This window comes from Oenanthe melanoleuca, chromosome 7 (genome assembly GCF_029582105.1).
Source record: "Oenanthe melanoleuca isolate GR-GAL-2019-014 chromosome 7, OMel1.0, whole genome shotgun sequence".
NCBI classification, from domain to species: Eukaryota; Metazoa; Chordata; class Aves; order Passeriformes; family Muscicapidae; genus Oenanthe; species Oenanthe melanoleuca.
The window spans coordinates 4,367,659-4,391,858 of NC_079341.1; the positions used below are offsets into that span (position 1 = coordinate 4,367,659).

Consider the following 24,200-nt stretch of genomic DNA (forward strand, 5'->3'; position numbering starts at 1 on the left):
GCAGCAATGTTTCCCCAGTATAATTGCTGCAAATGAACATGAATGCAAGGAGGAGCTGGTAGTTCTAACAAGGTAGTTGGCATTCAGGGTGGTGATTACCAGGCAGCAGCATCAATAGCACCAGGGATGCCAAGGGAGGAATGCTGGCTTTGAAGAATTGGAGACAGAGTCTGACTTCACAGGATATCACAGTGGGTTTGCTCAGCTCTGGAGGTGTGAGCTCACTGCTAGGAGAGAAGCAGTGTTTGTCTTTAGGGTGATCCAACCTTAGCTGAGACACATTTTGTACTTTCTCCAGAACCATCTCCCATCAGGGCATGTGGCAAGTATTTGATTTAGTGTAATGGAGCAGTGTTAGCAGCAGCAGCTGTTAATACACGATTAAAAGGATTGAACCTGGATCAGGTTCAAAGGGGAAATTCACTTAACAGAATCTCAGCAGTGTTCAGTGATGTATAAAAGTTTAATCAAACACAGGGTTGGGTTCCAGCAATAGGAACTTGCACAAGCTTTATGTTGGGTGTCTCAGCTCATCCCATCAGCTCTGGCTCTGTGAAGGACTTGCCTGCCTGCCACACCTGGACTTTGGCAGCATGGAATGGGCTCTGCATTCCCTCCCTGCCCAGGCTGGTGTGGGGCTGTCTGAGCCCTCTCTCCAGTGGTGCTGAAGTGCAAAGGGAACACCCCAGCTCTTCTCCTTGCTTGCCATTCCCTCTCACATGGCTCAGCACAGCATGCACATGTCAACTCAGCTCCCACTTCAGCCCAAATGGATTTCAGTCACTTATTCCTAGGTAGTTCACAAAACCTGACATTGCTAATGCTTCTTCTTACACCTGTATTTTACAGTGAAAGCACCCACAGTTCTTTTTCTTCAGGGACTAAACCTGTCAGCATGTGGAAAGATGATGCACAGCATCACATCCAAGGTCTGAAGGAACTTGAGGTTCCTGAAGCACGACCACAGGCAACTAAAGAACCAGCAGCCAGAAAACAGAAGGTCCTGTGAGCTTTGCTGTCACTGGGGTTAAGTGGCTGCACAGGGCACATTTCCCTCACCACAATATTGGGCATGCAGACCATGCAAGTTTGTGGGGAAGAGGGGTGGCTTTTAACCAAAGGCATCAGTGGAATGTCCCGCTGTCCAGGTGAAACTGGACAGGAGGTAGGCAGCTGTACAGCCTTTCCAGCACAGCCATCTCTTCTCCTGTGGAGCAGCCAGCAGGTCTGGCAGAGGCTGTGGAAAGCAATAGAGAGCACTGAGTGATGACATTGCTCCTCAGACTTGCTCACACTTCTTTTTGTTTTAAAATGCCCTGGTCACTGTGCATAGCACAAAGGTATTTAGGGTACAAAGCATTTAGGTAAGTACCTGCATTTCACACAAGTTTGGTCTGGTTATTTAGTTGGATCTTTTTTACAGGCACTGTTTCAACCTTGCTAAAGTATAAAAACCTTCCAAAGACAACATGGACTCTCACTTTCCACAGCTGCTGGATGCTGAAGGAATGAAAGGAAGCTGCATTTCCAATCTCTGTCTTTCTGTCTGTCCTGCAGGTGGTCGGTGCCACAAGTCCTGCACAGGACGGTGCTGGGGACCCACAGAGAATCACTGCCAGACCTGTAAGTGTCTGAGAGTCAGAAACAAAGGACTGGAAAACACAGATCCTACTTGTTTTTTCTATCAGCTGGGCAGGGATACCATAAATTCTGGGTTCAGTACAACTCTAAAATATACAAGTGATTTTTTTCCCCATATGTTTTAACCAAAATCCATCCATGTGAATTATATTTTTCTTTCCTCCCTTGTGCTTTCTAAGACTGTTTGTGCTAACTTGAATTTTCTTTTCATTTCTTGGTTGCTCTTGAGAATATTGATGGCTATTTTGGAATACACTGAAATTAATACTCCAGGAATAGAAAAAACTACAAGGCAGATTTGTAGATCTTCAATGACCACCTGACTTTGCAAAATTCCTGATGCCAAAATACTCTATTAATTTCAATGGTAGCCTGAGAATATTAGTTATCTTGTAGAACTGTTCTCTTTATAGTAACTTCAGAATGTATTTGAGTTGTACTGAAAGAGAGAATAATAGTTTTTTTGTGAAGGAAGTAGTAAGTGAAGGGTTACTCACAATGTTTTTCTGTCCTCATGAATTTAGAAAGCATTAAATTGAGTTTCTTCCTCGTGTGCTTTAAGCTCCTTCACATAGGCACTAAAGAGCTACAAGTACAGTCACAATATTAGCAGATAATAAAAGAGGAGAAAATTGAGAACTATTTTTTTCTACAAGTTTTTTTTTTTCTTGCCTTTACTGGAATCACTCTTCCTGGGAAATGAATGAACTCTTCTCCTTGGCTGAGTTGTAAATGGGAGGAAGGACTGTGACAAATGAGCCACTCCCAGGCAAGCACCCCAAATAATCCCTGAGCTGAGGAGACAGCCCAGTGTCATCTGCCTCTTTCCTGGGACTTGGTAGGAACAGTGCAGCTGCTTTTTGCTTTGTTGGTTTTTGTTTGTTTTGTTTTGTTTTGTTTTGTTTTGTTTTGTTTTTTTTTTTGTTTGGTTTTTTGTTTGGGTTTTTTGACTACTTGGAGTGAGAGATTGGATGGACTTGCTTTCCCTTGAGGAGCATCAGCTGATTCTGCTGGAGAAGCTGCTCAGAGTTACAATTTGCTAGGGTTAACCTGTTCTTGTATCACTGCCTCATAATGTGCTTTATCTGCAGGTGTGGTTAAAAACCCTTAGCACATATTGTAGGACTAAGTTACAGTGATGCACAGCAGATTTTTTTTTTGTCTGAATTGAGCTAGGACACCTCCTTCCTTTGCTGGCAGTCTTTATGAAGGCACTGAGGAAGTCAGTGCTCCTTACCAGGAAAAGAAGTATATTCTGGATTGTGTGCTTAAGTAGATAATGGAAAGAGACCTAAACCCTAGCTGAAAATTATTTTATATTATGGTTAGAATTAATTATTTTTTTCTCTGTCCTAATGAGAAGCTTTTTTTTTATCTATTAAAACTTTGTAACTTTGTAAGAAGCTGCACAAACCATCCAACCATGAGTAGATTTACTCAGGCCTTCTGTGGCTAGCTTATCCAGGAGTAGTTTAAAACCTTGGCAGGGTTTAAAAGCTGAGGAGCCCAGGATGCAGGTTCAGGCTGTGTCTGCTCATGGCAAGCCTGGCTGTGTACCTGCAGAGGTCCCTGTGGCAGGGTCAGCTCCCGTGGCATCAGCCAAAAAAAAAAAAAAAAAAAACAACAAAACAAAAAAAAACTAGGAAAAGACATAACCCATCCAGCTTTCAGGGAGATACACAGATCACAGTCTTCCACTTGAGTAGCTGCTCCACATCCTCTTGCTTCAAGCCTCTGATGGTCAGGGACAGGAATTAATTTGACTTCTTTGCCTCCATGACCTCACTGCACCTTGGACAAGAAGCAGGATTGAAGAAAAAAGCTGGTAAAGGGCATTTCTTCATTGGATTTTCACACAATGTGTTTCCTGCAAAGCAAAGAGGGAGAATTTGAATAGGAAAACAGAAAAATGCAAGTGGGACTATGCTTTTGCTGCTTTGACTTTAAAGACATGCCTGGTTTTGGGGCTCACAAATGTTGTGGCTAGGTACAAACTGGAGAGTGGTGCTGTGCACATTGTGTCTCCCTTAACCCTGTCAGGATGCACATCTATCCAACACGTGTAGGAAAATACTCCAGCAGTGCTACATCCAGTGCCAAACCATTTTGATCCTAGAAACAACTCAGAGCTGCATTTTGATCATTTCCCTTTTTTTTTTTTTACTGAGGGTTGAAGCAAAATATAAAATAAGCCCCCCTCCCAAGATAAGATTTAAATTATTTTCCTGGGAAGGGATAAAAAAAAATGAAAGATCTTAATCCGTGTCTTTCATTTCAAATTACATATGGAAAAAAACCCAAATCCCTTTGTTTTTTCATGAATATCATCTACCTAGCTGCTTCTTATGTTGCCTTCCAGCAATGTCTTTGTTGCTAGCTCTGTCTGAAACACCACTTGCATCTAACTCTGTTCTAATGTCTCTTTAAATGTGACAAGAAGATTCATGTATTTAAGAAGACAATTAATAGGAAATTTAAGCCAAGCTGTTCTGTTAGGAGGTAGAGAAGATAAAATTTCAGAGTACAGTTAGCAATCCTTTTTAATTTTATAATTAAAATATTAGTAGATGTTAATAGGAAGAATTAGGAAAAATTTGAAATCTAGATGATATAACTTGTTTCAGTATCAGGAAAGGCAGATGTGAAAAAACTTTTTAAAATACTCTATTTTTTCAAATTTTATTGGGTACACACTGAGTAGAATGTAAACCACTTTCAATAAAATAATAACAAATGCTTTTGGAAGTCACTAATAGAATTTGAAAATATATATATATATATGGTTAGGTTGTTAAAATTTTTGCTGTTCATTTCTGTTAATAGTTTCATGCAGAAATTGAGACTTTTACAATTCAATACATTATTAAAGTCACAGATTATGCCCTTTTACCAAGAGGAATGAAAAGACAACAATCTAAATTAGAATATAGAGCCAACTCAGGGAATGCAAAAATACAAATATAACCTGTAAATCAAACATGGAACATTTAGCAAATGTCAAGTGCTCCATGATTCTGTGTGTACAGGAGTGTGGTCAGAGCACAACTGTATTTATGCTGTCCTTGTGCAGCTGGTGTTGCTGAGGAGAAGGTGCCAAATCAGAGCAGCAAAAGGCAAGCAGGAGCCCGGTGGGACACACAGAAAGAGCTGAACCAGCAGCTGGGATCAGTCAGGGAAAACCAGCATTTCTTTTTAATTAAAACCCTTGTGCTGCCCTGATAACTCTGCATGCTCATAACACTTCCATCGATTTCAGTTACTTCCCATTTTTTCCTTCATGGATCCATAGTGTCCTGACACAATTAAAGATAAGGGGAAAGTATAAAGGAGGCTGATATTTGCACATGTGTATGAGGTGGTCATTTCATCCCATCCCCAACACAGTTTCTTGCTGTGAAATCCTGGTAGAAGTTGACAGTCTTGCCCAGAAGTCCATCTCCATGCACAGCACATTTTTGGTGTTTGTCCTTTGGTCCTGACTGTGACAGCTCTGTGTAGTTGAACCCTCCAGATTCACACAATCTCTAGGAATCCAGGCAGGGAGTTGTGCTGACCCCCAAAAGGTCTGCTTGGGGTCTCAGCTGGGATTAGTGAGGCTCTCCTCATGCTTGTGTTGGGTGAAGATATGAGTGCCTGGCACCTGAAATGCCATACAGCTTGACAGTTTGGGCAATATTCATAATTCACTCTTTCAGATAGGTCTTGAGTTACAGCTGTGAAATTAATTGATTGCATTTGGAGGAAAGCATTTGGGAAAAAAAAGCTTGTTATCTTTGTAAACCAGTGCAGCTAGGTGTATTTTCTGTGAGGTTACCCCCTGAGAATGATTGCAGGAAGCTGAACTGGTGAGTGATGTTCATTGGCATCTGAGCAATCAGATTGTTCCAGGCCTTCAGACAATACACAGAATTGCCTTGTGTTTGCTTTGTCTAGGGGAAAACCTTTCTTTTTAAAGAAATATGAGTCCTTAAGATTCAGAGCCTGGAAAGCTCATTGATGTCTTGGGGTGTGTGGGGCCACTGTGGTAGAGACCCCTCCTTGAGCTGGTGTCTAACCAGAAGCAAAATACACTTTTTGAAGGCATCCAGTTCAAGTGTTGTGCTGAAGTGAGGACCATGTTCCTCCAGATCAGCCATTTTTAAGACCCCAACCACTCACATCTGGGAGATTCAAGCCCTCAATTTAAGAAGGGTCCAGGAACAATAAAAGGCTTTCCTCATATGGATCTCTGAGGGTTTGTGTTGTCTGTCTCCAACCATAGGAGGTGGACTAGGTTTTTGTTTCTTTGTGTGCCACCACAGTGTGCTGGTGGCACACAGCCACAGGTGCCATTGTTTCACATCTGTCTTAATGTTTATCAACACTGTCACTTAAATACACAATTCTTCTTAATGTGCTTCTCAGGCAGTGTTGACAGTAAGTGCCTTCACAGAATTTCCCTAATTTCTCAAATTAGATTGCACAAGCCACAAAAGCCTTTTCTTTCTCTCTGGGGGTTTTCCTCTGGTATCAGCAAGATGAAATTGCTCTAAAAATGCATTGTTTTATTCCATAGATTACAAACAATCACTTCTCTTTATGTATTTTCATTTTTATGTCCTAAATAAATATTGTATGTAGCAAGAACCTTCAGCATTGCCTTAAGTATTTCTGGCAAGTAGTGAAGGGATTTTGGATTGCAATGTACTTGCAAATGTGTTACCTATACAGTAAAGTAGTAGAATTGAACAGAAAGTTGGATGGAATATACAGTAAAATAGTAGAATCAAGTAGAAAGTTGGATGGAATTTTGTTTTCTCTTGTTTCCTGAAAAATGTTTTTCATAATGTTTTCATTTTTTTAATGGCTTTTAAAAAACAGATGTTAAAGGTTAATTGCAGAAGTGCATTATCCCAGCTTTTATCAAAAGGCAGTGGTGGTTGGTATAGTTTGGATAATACTAATTTATTTTTCCATACAGCTGAGTGAAGAGGGGAGGTGGATGCTCCACTGGTTGACCTTTCTTTGCACAAGGTTAAGCCCCAAGTGGTGTGGAACCACAATCCAGCTGGTGGTTCTAGTTCTGTGAATGAAGGCAGGATTGCAGTATTTAGAAATAGCAAGTGTTTTTTCCAAATGGGTTCCAAGGCTGCAGTCTGCTCTGCTCCCATTTATCAAATGGATTTGGCTGTGACACTGGTGGTCTCACTCTGAATTTCACCCATTTACTCTATGGTGCTGTTCTTCATGGGGAAAACTCAGGTGTACCTGGTGGGCTCTTCTGTTATTTTTGGGGGGAGAAGGTGTTTAAAAAAGTGAATAATTTGAAAGCAAGATTCTAATTTTCAAGGTAAGAGGGCACACTAAGAATTCCCCCTGCATGCGTGCTGCTAAAGAGAGGATGGCGCGGTCCTGGATCCGAGCTGAGGCAGCTCCCCACTCCCCGTGGGACTATCCAGCACTGCTGCTGGGGCAGCTGTGGGGCTCTGTGCCTTGCCCTGGGCGTGTGACATGTCCCTTTTGCTGCCCTGCAGTGACCAAGACGGTGTGTGCAGAGCAGTGCGACGGGCGCTGCTACGGGCCCTACGTCAGCGACTGCTGCCACCGCGAGTGCGCCGGCGGCTGCCACGGACCCAAGGACACCGACTGCTTCGTACGTGCCTCTTCCTTCATCCTGCCTTGCTCTGCCTGCCAGATTCCTAATGCTTCAGCCCATGGAAGTCACTCTTTCATCCCTTCCACTGCGCTCGCAGACTCAGGATGCGAATTTTAGCGTTTAGCGTTTGTCGTACTCTGTTGTCGTTTATCTGCTTAATGCTGCCCGTTAACAGATCTGTGAGATTTGTACATACAGATTTGGAACCATTAATAGGCTTATCCCTGTGATCTTTATCTTTTCCAAAATTAGCTTTTAGAGGTGAGAGCAAATTTTTAGACGTATTTGTCGTTATGCTTGAACATGGTTTTTATTAGCGCTGTGTGCCTTTCAAATTTTCAACGATTTAGCTTCTCTGTGCAAGGCATTCCCTGTTTCTGCCAGACTTAATTTAAATTCAGTTTTTTTACTGGACATGCTCCTTCATGGAGATGGAAGGAATGTGGTTCCCAAAATGCCCTCTCTCAAATGCATGTTACTACATATGTGCTTCAGATGGAAAGAAGCAATGTCTTTTTCTTTAAAGAAATGGACAATCTAAATGTCCAGGCCTTTAGAAAAGTCTTGTTTCTAATCCCCTATTTTTAATTTTGAGCAGCTTTAGAACCCAAAACTGTTCTCAAAAAATGTGTAGCCCATCACAAGGAGACAAGTTTTGCTAATAGTTCCAGGGGAAGGAAACCTAGGTATAAAGAAGCCTAGAATTACAACTTGCATAGAGAGGTGGGTTTTCAAAGGTACCCACGTGTTTGAAGAGACAAATACAATAGAAGTTGACTGCCAGGTGCTGTTTGGAGGAGGATATGGAAAATTGCATATATTTTGAAACTGTGGGCAAGTGATTCATAATGAACTGGTAAAAACGAATTTTTCCCTGGCTGGCCCTCACTGTTTGATAGTGATAGGTTTTGTGCTTCAAAACCAAACTCTAAATGCTGTCCTTTGGCTGCTGATGAAATGTAGTGGTGGCCTGACAGCCACCATCAGGATTTTCTGAAGCTGTTCTCTGTGGCTTTTCAGCACATATGCTGTGGGGGATCCAACAGTCCCTGGAAGTTCTCTGCTGGCTTTGAACTAGAGAGACAGGAAAATACCAGTCTGTCTTGTGTCATGTACAATATAAATAGGTAAAGGGAGGAGGAAAAGTGCAGTCATTGCTCCCAAATGAGCATTGAGGAACATCCTCAGAGCTGATGTGTTGATGTAATGATTTTCAAAGGTTAAAGACTGTTACTGATAAGTAAAACTTTACAAAAGGAAGGCTTTGTAAAATCATGGCTTAGGTTTGTTAAAGGACTGTGGGAAAGGGACTCAGCTGAATTAGGGATAGAAAAACAAGTTATACAACCATTACCTGCTCACACCATGGTGTATAGTGGTTGGTGGAATTATGTCTGTTGTGATTTTAATCTGTGTAGCTGATAAAAGCCTAACTTCTTAAAAAGGCCTGGTTTTTACAATAAAGGGGCTCTCCTTTGCACCTGCCTGGGGACTCTGTGTCACCACAGACCCTCTCCCACAAAGGGCAAGTCATTGTCACCATCAGTTGTGTGATGATGCAGTTAGACTTCCTGAATTGTGGCAGCTGTGGAAATATGCATGCTAAAAATCAGCTGGTATCTTTTTTCTGGTACAGCAGAGGAGCATCCAGGGTTTATTCTCATTCCCTTCTGGCCCCAGAGCAATGTAAAAGAAATTCAGCAGGGGTCTGGCAATTTTCAGGACTAGTCATTACTTGCTTAGACACAGTGGGTGAAAAGTGTAACCCTTTAGGCTATAGACAACTGTGCTTAGCTTTAGCTGAGACACAGAACTTTTTTTTTCCCTCTGTACTTCCCTGCTTTTATTCACAAATTAGCAGCATTTAGCACAAAATGCTAGAAATTTGCATATATTATTGAAGCAATTACAAATGTAGATAAAACATTTCAGTCATAAATTAAAAGTTCCCAGATCTACTAGATGAATTTTTCCAGAGAATTGCTATGTCTCCAAGGAATATAGGTGTGCTTTACTTTATGCATTTGCTAAAATTTTATCAGAGAATTGTCATGTGCATGATGGAGTGTCTTTTAAGTCAACATGTAAGAAATGGGTTGAGGAAACAAAATTAGTATTTATTAATAAGCAAAAGTACAGCTTATGAAGAATTGCAAATCCTTTAGAGCATTATGGCATCTTGCAGCAGCATCCTGTTCTAAATATGGTTTTAATATCTGTAGATAAAATTCATCCATACTCCTCCATCTGCTGCCATCCTGTCATTTGTACATTCAGTTCTAAAAGCAAGGCAGTAATCATCATCTGACACAAATGCAAGTAAACATGCTAAGGCAAAGTTTTACTGATGTTTTTTATCTCAGATTCAATCTGGGTCTAGAACTTGAAATGCATAAGAGGGCCTGGTTGATTGCCTAGTGGGACCAGAAAAGTGACACAACCCTGTTCCTTGGGTGGACTTGCCATCCAGTTCTGAATAAAGTGTTTATCTTTGTAAAGGAAAAAAAAAAAAAACCAAAAACAAACAACTAAAAAAAAACAACCCTGGCAGGTTTTATAATAGGCATTTTAAATGACCAGGAAAGACAGGATCAGCAGCTTTGCTTTGCACATACATGTCCATGTAGGACAGTGCTTCCATCATGGATTTCCCTGCTTTTTCCTTTCAGCAGCACATTTTGTCCTTGGATACATTATTATTAGCCTCTCCTTTCTGAAATTTTCTGGCATGACAGGTCCCAGGGTAATGCAGGTACTGATCCAGATAAGGACTGCTAGTAAAATCTGCAGAAAAGAGGAAGCTTTTTCTCTTTTCTCTCAGTCCCAGCCCAGGAGGCAAAGGGACAGGACACATATTATTGTTATACTTGTTGACTCTTTAAAGACACAAAACCATCTCTATTTTAACAACCTGGAAAGAGACCAGAAGGATTCACTCTAGACTACAGGATCACAGGTTAGTGGGGAGGCAATACCCAGTAACAGTGGCTGCTTAAACTGCTACAGGGATCCAAGCCAGGCTACAGCTTTCATATTCATACAAATTTTTCATTCATGGTATGCTCTGTGAAAATTACTCCAACAGTTTTCTCATAATCTGTGGCTAAAAGCACAGGCATGATGTGTGCTGATAAGGAATGTCAAAATCGGTGGGCCCTTCTCCTCCTAATTACCAACCTTGCATGGCCAATTGTTTTCCCTGCATCCCATTACTTTTGTTACCCACACACTGCCTCTTCATTTGTCAGGGCCCTGTCCTCTGTCAGCTGTGTGTGGCAGAGCCTGAATGCTAAGTGGCACAAAGTCCTATTTTCCTCTCTCACTGTGTGAAGCAGCTGACCTTGTTAAACTTGCCACTTAGGGGAATGGCCCCCTCCCGTGCCAGCTCAAAAGAAGTTCTCATCCCTCTTGCATCCTAATTGGGAATTACAGTTTTCAGCTGGGTGATGTACTCATGCAGGAAGAAATCTGAAGGGCTGGACCTCTGAAAAAGTCATTAGCATTTACTTAGATGATGATAAATAGCTGCTCGCTCTTGGCAGTTTTAGAATGTCCTATCAAGTCGAGAATTAGCTGATTGTGAGTAGTTATGAAACAAATTACAGTCTTGTTTTGGTTTTGTAGGAAGTGTTGTAACAGGCAACTGTTGCTAATTAATGGGGCTAACCACACAATTCCTAATTTGAAAAATCACATATTTTCCAAGATCTGAGAAACATCCAAGTAGCCAAAGTGAATGTTAGGGAGCTCTGTATCACATTCCTCACTATTGCAGCAAGTCTGAACAATCAAGGCCATTTTTACACCAAAAAAAAAAAAAAACCTTAAAGCAGCTATATGATTTAATTCAGTATTTTTGTCCCCCTTGTTTTGCAGGCCTGCATGAATTTCAATGACAGTGGTGCTTGTGTCACACAGTGCCCCCAGACCTTTGTGTACAACCCCACCACCTTCCAGCTGGAGCACAACCACAATGCCAAGTACACCTATGGGGCTTTCTGTGTCAAGAAGTGCCCACGTGAGTGCTGTGTTACCTGCCTTTCTCTGCAGTGATGGGAAGCTGGAGCTGCATTTCAGGAGCCTTGAAAACAGTGGGAGAATGAGAGCTGAGTGCAGAGAACAATCTCTCCAATCACTCCACATGTGCTTGCAGCCTGTAATAATAATAACTCAGATGATAACTAAAGGCAGTGGCATTCTGTGCTCCTGACAGCTCCCAAGAATCCCAGAGTGATTCTCCTAAAGAAAGGTGGTTTCTGTTTTTGTGGTCAACTGCTTGTTACATTCATACTCTAGATCAGTATTTGCAAATTCCAAAGTAGTGGAAATAAATAGTTAAAATAGTGGGATTGTAAAAGGGTATGAATTTCTGTGCTTTCATTATATTGATGCCCCTAATTTGGAGTAATGATGATTTGACAGAAAGTTACCCTGAAAAGTTCTGTCCCACTGAGGAATAAACTTGTAATACTGACAAGAATGCAGTCTTAAAACTCCAGAGTAAAATTAGAGGGGAAGAGGGAGCTAAAAAAAAAGAAGAATCCCATGCATGTAAAACCCACAAGTTTCTGAGATACCAGCCAGATGATGACAAGCAACAGAAAAAATTATAGGGTCATCACTTATACTGTCTGAATCTGCTGGTTTAATTGGAAACAATAATAAAGGAGATGGTATTCTTTCTCTCCCTTTCATTCCATGAAGACTTGCAGTTGTACATTAATTATTTTATCCATAAATTACATGTAAGAAAGATGTGTGATCTATATTAAATGGAGCCATAATTCAATCCCAATCCAAAATTTTGAATCTCTGTGGAGGAATGACAGCAGCCAGGGGCTGTGACCACCAGGGCCTAGCTCTGCCTGTAATAGTGGTGGCTTTGTTGAAGCAAGATTGGTTTGTTAAGAACCTTATAACATACACTATAAGGGATATAATTCTTTCCCCAAATGCTTCATTGAACACTTGGCTTTTTTATTTTTTTTCTTTTCTTATTATTACTAAGCATTTAGTTAGGCAGGATCAGTCTATATTCCCTTTGGGTACTTATTGTTCTGTTCACTGTTATATCTCAGATGTATTATGTGCATGAAAAAGACAGGACAAACCATCTTGCTTTATTTCTCTCCTATTATCATAACTCTTTTCCCCTACAAATTATAATAAAGCCAAATTTGGGGAGAAAGAGGGATCAGGACTCACAATTTACAGATTTTTATAAGTCTCTGATAATGTGCCTATTTTGCTTATACACTTCTGAAAACCCAGAACTTTGTTAGTGTCACTGGGGAAGTGATAAGGTAGCAATAGGCAAAGACATGGAGTTCACAAACATGTCCCAGCTTTTATTGCCTTTCTGCCAATATCTCCTTTTTCTTTTCAGACAACTTTGTGGTAGATTCCAGCTCTTGTGTCCGGGCATGTCCGAGCTCCAAGATGGAGGTTGAAGAAAATGGAATTAAGATGTGCAAGCCCTGCACTGACATTTGTCCTAAAGGTAGGCAGTGGTTCAGTAGAAATTTTCTTGAAAGCAGGCTACACAGAGTGTTGTTTTTGGCTTGAATTGCCCTTCATGAGTGTGTTGTGGAATATGAATAGCCTTTTGAATACCCACAAAACTTTTGAGCTGTGTAGGTTGTGTGTCAAGCACATACAATAGAGTGAAAATTTATTAAGTTGTAATGGCAACATAACCAAACCAATCACTTTTTATTAGACACAAACAAAGGGGATTTCTCTGTTGGTTTTAGAGAAATTTGAAAGAATTCTTCATTGTGTTTTTTTAATGTCAAGTATTTCCTGGAGGTGTCCTTTTATCATTCCAAAGGGAGTCATACAAAAAGCTCTAACTTCAGTGTCTGGGATGTCCCACATTTGTCAACACAACATTAGGTTTCCATTTTCTTCCTCTGTCTCTGTTTTTCCAGAATCTTACACCTCCTTTCTCAGTGTCCCAAACACAGACTAGTGATGGTTCTGTTGAAAAAACTGAAATCTGTAGGTTGCTTTGCTTTTCTGGACTCCAGCAAGGAGACTCTCTGCTCCCTGCTTGAAGATCTGTTGAGCAAAGCATCATAGGTTTTCCTACGTGGGCTATGCCAGTTCTCAGTTGTAATGGAAGCCACATCTGGCTTTTTTGAGGCAAATAACTTGTTGAATAGATAGTTTTATGCATGAAAACACAGGTATAAGGTTCCTTACTTTCTCAGGAGGAAAGCTATCACATTTGTAAAAACTTCTGCTGGTAGTTGCCATTAGCGGAGCCCAGTTAGGAGGACAGAATAGGTTATGTGGTTGAAATCATGAGGGGTTTGTTCCTGGAGGAATCCAGGTTATGTGGTTGAAATAATGAGGGGTTTGTTCCTGGAGGAATCCAGGTTATGTGGTTGAAATCATGAGGGGTTTGTTCCTGGATGCATCCTGTGTCCCAGAAAATGCAGAGAGAAGTTGCCTCACTGGTTGCCAGTTTCTCCAGGACTGAGCTGATAAATAAAAAGTTATTTATAAATCAGTTAAAAAATGATAAGTAAAAGTTATCTTTGGACCTTATGGCATGGATGGTTAAGTTCACAAATCCACCAGAGAAGGGGACCTCTGAAGCCAGCAGCCCTCAGTTTCTGCAGCATGCAGTGCACCAAGAAATGGCATGGCTGGGCTGAGTGGGATTTCGTGTGGTGGCATTTTGTGTGGTTGATTCTTGCCTTTGTGTGAAATACCTTAACCTGTGTGCAGGTACTGTAGCTCATGAATTGGCATGTGCTCCTTTGGGAATATGGGTCAAGGATGCTGCTTTAACCTCTGTGCTGAATGAGATGAAGACTCATGTCTGCAAGGCCAATGTGTTGTGATTCAGTAATTATCTCCCCTAGCTCTTTACACAAGCTCCTTGTTTTGGCAGCATGTGATGGCATTGGGACAGGGAGTTTGGTGTCAGCTCAGACGGTGGATTCCAGCAACATTGACAAGTTTGTAAACTGCACCAAGATCAATGGCAACCTTATCTTCCTTGTCACTGGGATTCATGGGTAAGTGACAAAATGTTAGGGTGCTGTGTCATGGTGCCAGCTGAAACCAGTTGCATCCCCCTCTCAGTGATGGCTGCAGGCTTTTATGCAATAGCAGATCCAGGATAAATTAGTTTTCTGCCTTCTCTTGTGGAGAAAGCCATTGCCTTGACTCTTAGGATTCAACCTCTGGGAAAAAAAAAAAGGATGGATTAACTGTTTGCACTAAAAAGAGAAAAGACAGCTATGATTCTCTGGTTACTTTATGAGGTCCTCAATACTGGCTTACAATAAAGGCTGATTAGAGAATAGAAGGGAGAAAAGTTACCTTCCATGGGTTTATTCTGCTGGCCATACAAAATTTAAACAACATGCAGAATGTACTGGTTATAGTCTGGGTGGCTGTCAGTACACTCACATGCCCAAAAGTTGCCCTCTTGTCAATCAGTTTTGAAGACTCTGTTTAAGTTTCAGTTGCAGAGGAATTCTCTGGAGTATAAACCCAGTATTTTGGTTTCAATTTTTTGCTTGTTGTAATAGGTCCAGAAAAACCTCAAAGTGCCACGTGGCTCTGCTCTGGCCAAATAACCAACTGAGAGGCTGGATGGAAACCTGTTAAATCTCACAGGACAGGAAAAAAATCAAATAAATGGAAGACAAGCAGCTAAAGCCCATGAGGAATTAATTGTGTGAATTAATCTGGTGCATTACATGAAATTTAATTTTGAGTAAAAGAACTGCTTTTGCAGGAAAACTATATTAGCTCATTAAAAAATCTGTCTAAATTAAAAGAACCAAACCTAACCTTGAATAAAATTGTACTTGCCTGAAAAATATCTAAATTTGAACTATAAGCAGAAATTTAAAATATTCTATTCCATTTTACAGAAGAGTAGGACATGTAATGTAGAAACTTTGTAGCACTTTGTCTTATTTCTGATGAAGAAAACTCACTTCAGCAAGCCTAAAGTCTGAGGTCATTGAGTTCTGCAACCCTAAATTTTTCTACAGAATGAACTGTATTAGTATAGGTTCAAAGAGAAGATTTAAAAATCAATGAAAGATATCTAGATTTCTGGAACAGCTTTTTTATTTAAAGTTCCAATTGCATTTTGCAAACCAGCAATATGAAAGGGAAATTTAAAAAATGACACTGACTACACAAGAAGTTTGTTATATAAATGGGCAGTGTAGAGAAACAACAATCTTAATTATTTTCTCTCCAACTTCGGTCACAAATTCATTTATTCACAGCAAACTTCAAATTTTAGAGTGTGAATTTTTAGTGTTTTTGATTGCAGGGACTTACACTCTGGTTCTCTGGAGAGTTGGAAGACTTTTGGTAGTGGCAGAGAATGATTTTGTTGAAAAATGCAGAAGATTTTTTTTGTTGTTGTTTCCATTGGAAGCTGTGCAATTGATCCTGTCCTATTTTTTGATCCTGTGGTTCTTTCCTGAGCATATGAACTTCAAGTCTTTGTGAATTTGTTATAATTTATGTCAATATATATGGAATTATATGTGGTTTTTATACACAACTATTTAAGGTAATTAAGATATGCAGTTCTGTATGTTAATGGAGCATCAGATATTTGGATGTTTAAGGGGTTTAAGTGTATATCTGCCTCTTTAAAGCTATTTTATCTTCAGACTTTAGAGGTAAAATTCAGCTGCCTCATGTTTATTGCAAGCAAGGGTTTTCCTTCTTTGATGGTAATGCATTTTGAAAGCAAATTCTGTGTTTCTGTCAGGTAGTCTAAACTTATTACTTTGTTTTCTGAGAGCCTCACATTGTTAAAGTAGCATGTGCTTGATGCCTGTGTGGTCCACTGGGCTGTTTTATTAACATTCTAGAATTCATTTTGTTGCTGCTAGGCTGAAGTCACCTCAGGGTGGTTAGAGGTGACCCCATCAGTGTGTCACCTCCTAGGTTTGAGGTCCATCCCCAAAGGCAGCCAGGTGGATCACCTGCATGTTTAAATTCCAAGAATCACATGTCCTGGAGAGCAGAAGCAGGAGAGGAGGAAATGTGTGCTCCATATTTATTAGGGATGTTTCCTACTCTCAGAAAACACACAAAAATGCCATAACATGCCATTGCAGAGGAGTTTTTGCTTGGTTTAGGCTTCTGGTTGACTTTTAAATATTTACTAAATGATGGCACTCTCAAAATTGAGGTCAGCTTCATCTTTTTATACTATGGCATATCCAAGTTTAAAATTTTAAGTTTAGGAGGTTATTTCATTTGTCATTGATAAACTTGTTTGGCAAAAATCTATACTTTTAGAGGTTCCTTGTTCAACACCTTCTAAAAAGTGTGTTCTTTAAATGCTGAGTGTAAGGAACTGCTGATATGCTTTTAGTTTTGTTTTGTCACTCCTTTCAGGGACAGCTTTGTTAGCCCTGGTATACAATATCACAGCTGTACCACTCCTGCATAAAAATACTGAAAATTCATCTTTCCTTTAGGAAGGCCACTTATGGTTAAGAATTCCTTCATTTTCTACAGCATAAATATTTGCTAAAACATGAATTACTTGAACCTTTGTGTTCCTTCAAGATGATGGAGAAGTTGGACACACATCTGCAGGAACAGGCTGAAGAAGCTTGGTGCATATCCTCATAAAAGCAAAGTGTTGAGCACCTTAATGCTGTCTCCTACATGGTATGGCTTTGAGAATCTGCTCTTCTCTTATTTAGAATGTCACATTTTGTGATTTTCATCTTTCAGAGACCCGTACCACACGATCGCTGCCATCAATCCAGAGAAATTAAACATCTTCCAAACAGTGAGAGAGATAACAGGTAACACACTTCTGATCTCCTATAGTCTGCATTAATTAATGCATTCATTCTGCATTTATAGTTGTCATGTGTTGGGTTTTCTGAAGAACACAAGGTACTTGTTCTTATTAAGCTCATCACACTGTTATTTTAATGAAAGTTTTCTATATTAAACTTCAGTATCAGTTGATTTTCACAACTGTTGTCCTTTGAACACAGGATGCCCATTGTGGCAGATGCTAAGTGGACAAAGGATCTTGGTCCCATGTTAGCAAAGTAGGACAAGTGTTGCAAGGGAGGGAAATGTGAGGAAAATCGTGCTGAAATGTGGGAAACCATTTTCTTCACCTGAAAGCATTTGAAAGTTTAGATTGCTTTTACAGCTCCTTCCCTTGGTCTAACAGAAGATGCTGCTGCAAGGTAGATTTTGTAATTTAGAGATAGATATATAATGTGGTGGTTAGTGAGTCCCATTTTTGTGACTTTTCAGTGGGGTTATAGAACTGGTACTCAGTTCTTTGTTTTCTTGCATTGTCTTGTTTCACCATGTGGGTTACAGGGAGGGAGATACCAAGCTCTGAATTCTCATTTGATTTCTGGTTATGTATAGGTAGGGAAATGCAAAAATTGTTCTACTTCATGCACAAAAAACCTTACCAAAATACCTTTGACTGGAGCTGTGTGGAACTCAGCATGCTTCATCTCTCAAAAGTTGTGAATTTTCAGCAAACAGGTGGGATTAAAAATGAAAGTAATCTCTTCCTAATTAATGTCAAAGATAATCTGGCACCTGGGTGAATGTTATTTGCCATTCCTAAACACGTTCCTAAACATTCCTAAAGTATTTGGCAGTGTCAGCCCTGCTGCAGAAGTGGAATTACCCCTGCTCTTAACTCTGTGTACTGCATTTCAGCCCAGTGCTGGGTCAGTCGTGGGGAGCTGCCCTCTCTGCAGGTCTGTGCAGCACACAGCAGCTTGTGCAGAGAGTGAACAGTCCTCACCCCAGAAATCAGGACAAGTTCTCCTTCTCTTTTCTGGAAGAGATGGTGGTGAGCAGCCTGAGAGTCTGCAGATTTCCTTATTTATTTCTTTTCCTCAAGCTGGCACTCTTTCCTTTATGGGCCAAGGCTGAAATAATTTGTGTTCACATGTTTTCCTTTTTCTCCTTCAGGGTATTTGAACATACAGTCATGGCCTGAGAACATGACAGACTTCAGGGTGTTTTCTAACTTGGTTACCATTGGTGGGAGAGCTCTCTATAGGTAAGTTATTTTTCTGTTGGTGGAATAATTTTTTATTAGTGTTCTGCAATTCTTTGTTCAGCAGCAGAGAATGCAGCATCCTTTGGGAAGGACATAGTAAATTGATATATCTTTTTCCTGTTACCAAGGTGTTCATTACCAGATCAGTTGTTTATAATGGGTAATACCTTCTCAACATAATTACTTTTTTAAAAAAATTCTTGGTTCATGGCTGTAGCTATTACCTCATTGCCTGGAACTTACATTTATGGTTTAAAATACCTTATGTAGAAACATAGTTTAAAAGGAATAATAGAACTTAGCCTCATTATTAGGAGTTTATATGGTTGTGATTAGACATGCCCAAATAACAAAGTGGTTTTAAGAGGAGGTAAAAAATGGAAGAACATTGAAATCACTGAGGTACTTTGCAAGTGAGGTGTTTGTGACCTCTGTAATGCCATTTTTACCAGAGATGTTTGTGTGAAAACTCAGCTGGAGAAATTGGTTTGAAATGAAGAAAACATGGTGAGAAATGCTGGGGGAAGCACAAGGAGGTACCTGAGGAATTTATGCAGCAATCCCTGGATCCCCACTTTGGAGATGGAGTAAATCAGCATGGGATTCTGCTAGCATCTTAAACAGCAGAATATGAGCAGAATATGAATAGCAGTGAAACCTTGAGGTTGAATTACAGCCCTGCATTCTGTTCCAAGGCAACAATTTTTATTTGGAACAGCTGGAAAACAATTATCATCATTAAAATACAATAAGTTAAAGGGTGCCCAGAAACTGTATATTGTCTTCACTAACCTTCAGTCATAAAATATGTGCAGTCATTTTCATGTTGCACAGGCAATCATTTACTGTTCCTTTGATGAAGAAAAGTGATAACCACATATTACAACCAAAGAAAAATGAAGTATGGAAAGTGGGCTGGGAAAAAAATCCATAAAATAACAATTTCTTCCAGTATTACTTGAAATGACATTAATTTGATGCCTGACAGAAGATGTTTTAATACATTCTTCTTAGCATATAAACTATCATGCTATTAATGCTATTGAAAGAAAAACCTGACTTTTATTCCATTTTCCTAACAGCACATTCTCTCAAAAAAATCTGTTAGTGGGTGAAATGAAACTGGTTGAGGAGTTCTGCTGGCTTGCTTGCCCTAGTGCTGTGAGCATCACAGCTTGTGGTATCTCACTCCTGACTGGACTCATCATTTCCTAGGCAACAGAACTGGATGTTGACTCAGAAAATATTTGTGTTACCACAAAATGAAAGTTTTCTGAACAATTCTCAGGTCATCTTGGAATTAATTCCAGTTGGCAATTCCCTACCAGATTATAATAAGTTGTGTCTTCTGGAGTTAATTCCTATTCTCTCTCTCTTTTGTTCTCATCCCAGTGGCCTTTCCTTGCTCATCCTAAAGCAACAAGGCATCACTTCCCTGCAGTTCCAGTCCCTGAAGCAGATCAGTGCTGGCAACATCTACATCACAGACAACAGCAACCTGTGTTACTACCACACTGTCAACTGGACCAGCCTCTTCAGCACCCCCAGCCAAAAGACAGTGATCCACAGGAACAAAAGGGCAGAGAACTGCAGTGAGTACCTGCTGCTCACTGCCACAGCCTCAGCTGGGAGCTGGGGAGCTCCAGGGGCAGCTCCATGGCATCTGTGCTCAGCTACAGCATCCCAGTCTGGGCAGGAAAATGAAATGTTGTAAGGTGTGAATAAAGGAAAGGGAGCTGAGAGAGAAGCTGCTCCCTTAACATGATGGGGATGTTCCAGTTTCACAAATACAAATTCTGAAGGCTGTGAATGGAGTGTTCATGACTTTATAGCCCTTTCCTTACGGAGTGGGATTAGCATCTTCTGCTTCTCCCACTCTAAGTGTCCCTATCTTAATCCAGAATGTTTTAGGGTGCCAAAATCTCCCTTTTCTAATAAACACTGCTTCAGGAAAGCTTACATGTCAGTACCTGGGCTGAGATCATAGTACTGAAAAGCCAAAGAAAGCTCTGTGGCACATAAAATAACTTTTTATATAGAAATCAGGCAGCAAATTGCATCAATACAGGCATATTGTAGCAGCAAGGCAGTTCATTTTAAGCATCTGTTAGACTGCTTGCAGGAGAGGAGATTCATTAAGTTGCTGTATGTTTAAGTGATATTGCTCATGTTTGTGCTCTGACCAGCCAAAAATGTTTGCTTTGGGTTTTTCCAAACTCTGGTCCTATTTTTGACTTTTGGTTTTCTGTTGGTTTGAATGGTTTATTGTTCATTATTTTTTAAGGCATTTTGTTTCCTTTTTTTTTCATTTTTGAAGGATTTTGATTCCTTTTTTTTTTTTCTTTCCCCTCCCTCTGAAGTGCTGTTCTGCTCTGATTTGAGAGAGTGAATGGTTGTGCTCTGTACACTGTAGTGTAAGTGTACCTGCAGTGTTAGGTGAAATGCAGCTGGAGCTTTGTCTCTGCTGCTCACCTACTTTTCTAATCTCTGCTACCATGGAAGAGCCACAGGAAGTACAAAGTCTTGATTCCCACATGGTTTTGGTTGTAATTTTTATAATTATTCATTTTATTGGGCTATTTCTTTACAAGCAAGTTAAAGTGAAGGTTTAGAAAATACTGAGACTGTGCCTAAGGGTGTAGGGTTTTTCTTCTGCCCCTGCATAGAGGGCCAGCTATAAAAATAGAGTATTTATTGGAAAACAGAGCTGCTGCCAAGAAGGATGGCACATCTGCCTGGGGATGTGGCACTGCTTTTTGCTTTTCCTTGCAGTGCAATAGGATAATGTTGTGAGGAACCACCTAGTTCTGTGCTGGTGCTCTAGTAATATCTGTATTTTGTATGGCATGAAGAATTAATCAACCCTTTTGGGATTTCCCATATGGAATTTTTGGGCTGACAGAACAGGAGAAGGAAGGAGCTGAAGGTTTTGTTGACCATGAAAGAGTCACTAAGGTTATATTCCCAGATCTGAGTTGGTCCCATCTTGCCAGGACACACATGAACTTGTGAACCTTCTAGAGAACACAGATTTCTTCTCCACCAGGTGAAAAACTGCTTACTATGGGAGAAAAATCATCTTCTTGGTGCTCTGATGTTTTTTTTTTTTATATCAGATTGGCTCTAGTTGTCTGGTTATCATGCAGCACTTAATGAAAGAACAAATCAACTTTCCTTCATTCCTAGACACTTAATATAAAAAGAAATTTAGCAGTAATAAGGTGGAGCACAGGCCTCATGTCTCATACAACAGTGATTCCTCTTTGCTTCAAGTTTTCTGTAACCTCCCTCATGATAGAAGACAATGGGAAATACTCAGGTGAGTTTTGTGAGGTGCTTTTCCCATTCATGGAGTAGTGTTCCAGTTGTTCTGTTTTTGAGAGCTTTGGGACATATTTGAACACAGCAGTTTCAAACATAATCTTGCATTAGTTGTCAGGGCTCCTTTGTCAAATACCTCTTTGCTCTTTCCTGGCATCACTCAGTTTGAATCTCTTTGAAGCTACTGGAACAGAGGCTTCCAGAGCAAATGGAAACTGGGAAGTGCTGTCACATCATCCTCTCACATGGAATGTCTTGTCACTACATTTGCACACAAAGGGAAAATGTAAACTTTATTTCACCTCTAGCTTGCTGAGGATTTGTTATAACAGATGCTTATCGTTTTCCAGGAAGAAAAATATTACTAAAGACATTTTAGGAGATTTAACACCATGGGAATCTTAAAGAAGAAAACAAATCTCATTCATTTCCTTTTTAAGAAGTCACAATAAGCTCCATACCATAAACTCCAACCTGTGTTCATTAAATGGACAGGGCATAATGAACATAGGCAGGACAGCAGCTCCAGCTGGGAGGAAGAGCAATCCTAACAGGAGCAGTGGAATCTCAACAAAATGCTACAACATGCAAAATATACTTCCCTATAGACTCAATTATTTCATCTTGCTGTTTATACCACTTCTGAACAGTGCTATAATAGTACCTAAATCTTTCACTGCCTCCAAGATTTTTTTAATAAGTTAAAAGTCTAGGTAGACTTCTGGATTTTGTAGAATGCTGAAAATACAGGAGCAAAATATATATGTGCTTTTAATTAAAAAAAAAAATCCATAAACCCCAAGGATGCTCTAGGGCTTTGTGTTGTCTTTCTAAGATGGTGCCAGCAGGGCCAGAAAAGGGGTGTACATGGAAAGAATGTGACCTCTCTCTTCTCCACTTCCCCACACACTTTCAGGGATAGAAATGTCAGTGTCCAGGCTTGTGAACAAATCACCAAGGAGAGGGTAGGTAGATTTTATCTTTGCTCCATGCTGAAGTGAAAAGTCTGCTTTTTTTTTTTTTTTTCAGCATGTTTTTTTTTTATGGAACAGTCAGAGGTGACTCTTGTGAAATATGAGCGCACACAAAATAAATGCATGGGAAAAAAAATATTCTTTTATCCAAAGTTACTTGAACAATTGTCTCAGCTTTAGTGGCACCTGCAGTGTAAGGTGAAACCCTTCTAGGCAAGGGTTGTTCCAGGTGTGATTATTATGAATTATATCAATCTAGCCACCAATTAACAACTTGAATAAATGATTACATTCATTATTGGGCATGATGTAAAGCTAATTGAAGTCTGCAGGAGTTTTTCTCTTCAGTTTATAGAGCTTTGGATCAGACCCAGAAGTATATAGCCAAATAAAAATAATTTTTCTTTTTTTAGTAGCTAATTTTCTTGTGTTCTATTTAGGTTGGGGAAAAACATTTCTGCTTCTAACCTGTGTGGCCCCATTAATAAAGAATGAAGCCTTCTTCTAAAACTCCTGGCAAAATCCAGTTCCTATCAAGAACATTATTATTTCCTTCCACATAAGGCCATGTGATGTTCTGGAGCTGCAGAATATGCTCAGCCCATGAAATGCCAAATAACCTGGCAAAAATTAAACATTTCTTTAACCTTCCCCACAATTAAAGAACAGAGAGGTGAGAGGAATGAGTTTTTAAAAGTTGTCAAAACAACCACTCCCTCCTTGTCAAGATTATTTTATGAAAACATTTCAGGAGGAAATAAATAATACTTTTTTTTTGTTTCTGTTGCTTTTTTCATAAGACTAGAGGCACTGTGTTGGCTACATTTCAATGGGGTAATCATGATTTTCTTTATTGAAAAACTCTCCTTTTATTTGTATACAGTTACTCACTGTGTTTTCTGAGCTATCTTGTAATAATATCCCTTGTTATTTGGACAGATATTTTAGTGAAATACTCTGTGCAAATGAATTCTGATCCCAGAGTGGTTTGAAGGGTAGGAAAAATGAAAAGAAATCACAAGTAGTAAATCACAATTTCAAGTTACAGAAGAAGGTGAGAAAGCAAACAGGGAACTGCCATTCTATGATGAGTGTAGAAAACAAAATCAGAAGAGCTAGCAATATTATTAAAATTAAAAAGGAGAAATAAAGGAATCTCCAAGCCAGGTGAAGTTTGTGCATGACAAAGATTTAAAATGAGTCATTCATTAGAAAATAAAACCCACATGAAACTATGTAAAAGGTTTAATTGTAGCTAGGATGGTTTGTGGGTTTTGTTTTTATTTGCAGATTCAGGCAGTGACAGCATGTGAAACTACTGATATCTGATAGTTGTTATAAAAATGTGACTATGCTTAACAGAAAGTTAAGGACAGTAATGAGAAGCTGAATTTTGTGTCTCTCTCATCCTGGCTGTGCTGCTCTGGCTCATTTGGCTGCAGAAGCAGAACTCAGGGAAGGAGGACAAGGCATGTCTCTGAAATGGCCTCTTGAGTCCTTCTGCTGTGCTGGAATTTGTGATCATTAGTACACTGTAAAGCATACTGAGCACCTGGGATGACTCCTAAATGAAATA

At 39.8% G+C, this 24,200-nt stretch overlaps 1 protein-coding gene across 2 annotated transcripts in view; it reads left to right on the plus strand.

The window, feature by feature from the left end:
• Nucleotides 1-24,200, plus strand: part of ERBB4 (erb-b2 receptor tyrosine kinase 4) — a 525,424-nt gene that overhangs the window by 377,270 nt on the left and 123,954 nt on the right. For both annotated transcript variants that reach the window (XM_056496724.1, XM_056496723.1), the window contains exons 5-12: nt 1,558-1,623; nt 7,155-7,273; nt 11,153-11,294; nt 12,663-12,776; nt 14,178-14,304; nt 17,015-17,088; nt 18,239-18,329; nt 19,722-19,921. In XM_056496724.1, the coding sequence (XP_056352699.1) occupies nt 1,558-1,623; nt 7,155-7,273; nt 11,153-11,294; nt 12,663-12,776; nt 14,178-14,304; nt 17,015-17,088; nt 18,239-18,329; nt 19,722-19,921 (933 nt within the window). The remainder of the gene's footprint in view (nt 1-1,557; nt 1,624-7,154; nt 7,274-11,152; nt 11,295-12,662; nt 12,777-14,177; nt 14,305-17,014; nt 17,089-18,238; nt 18,330-19,721; nt 19,922-24,200) is intronic.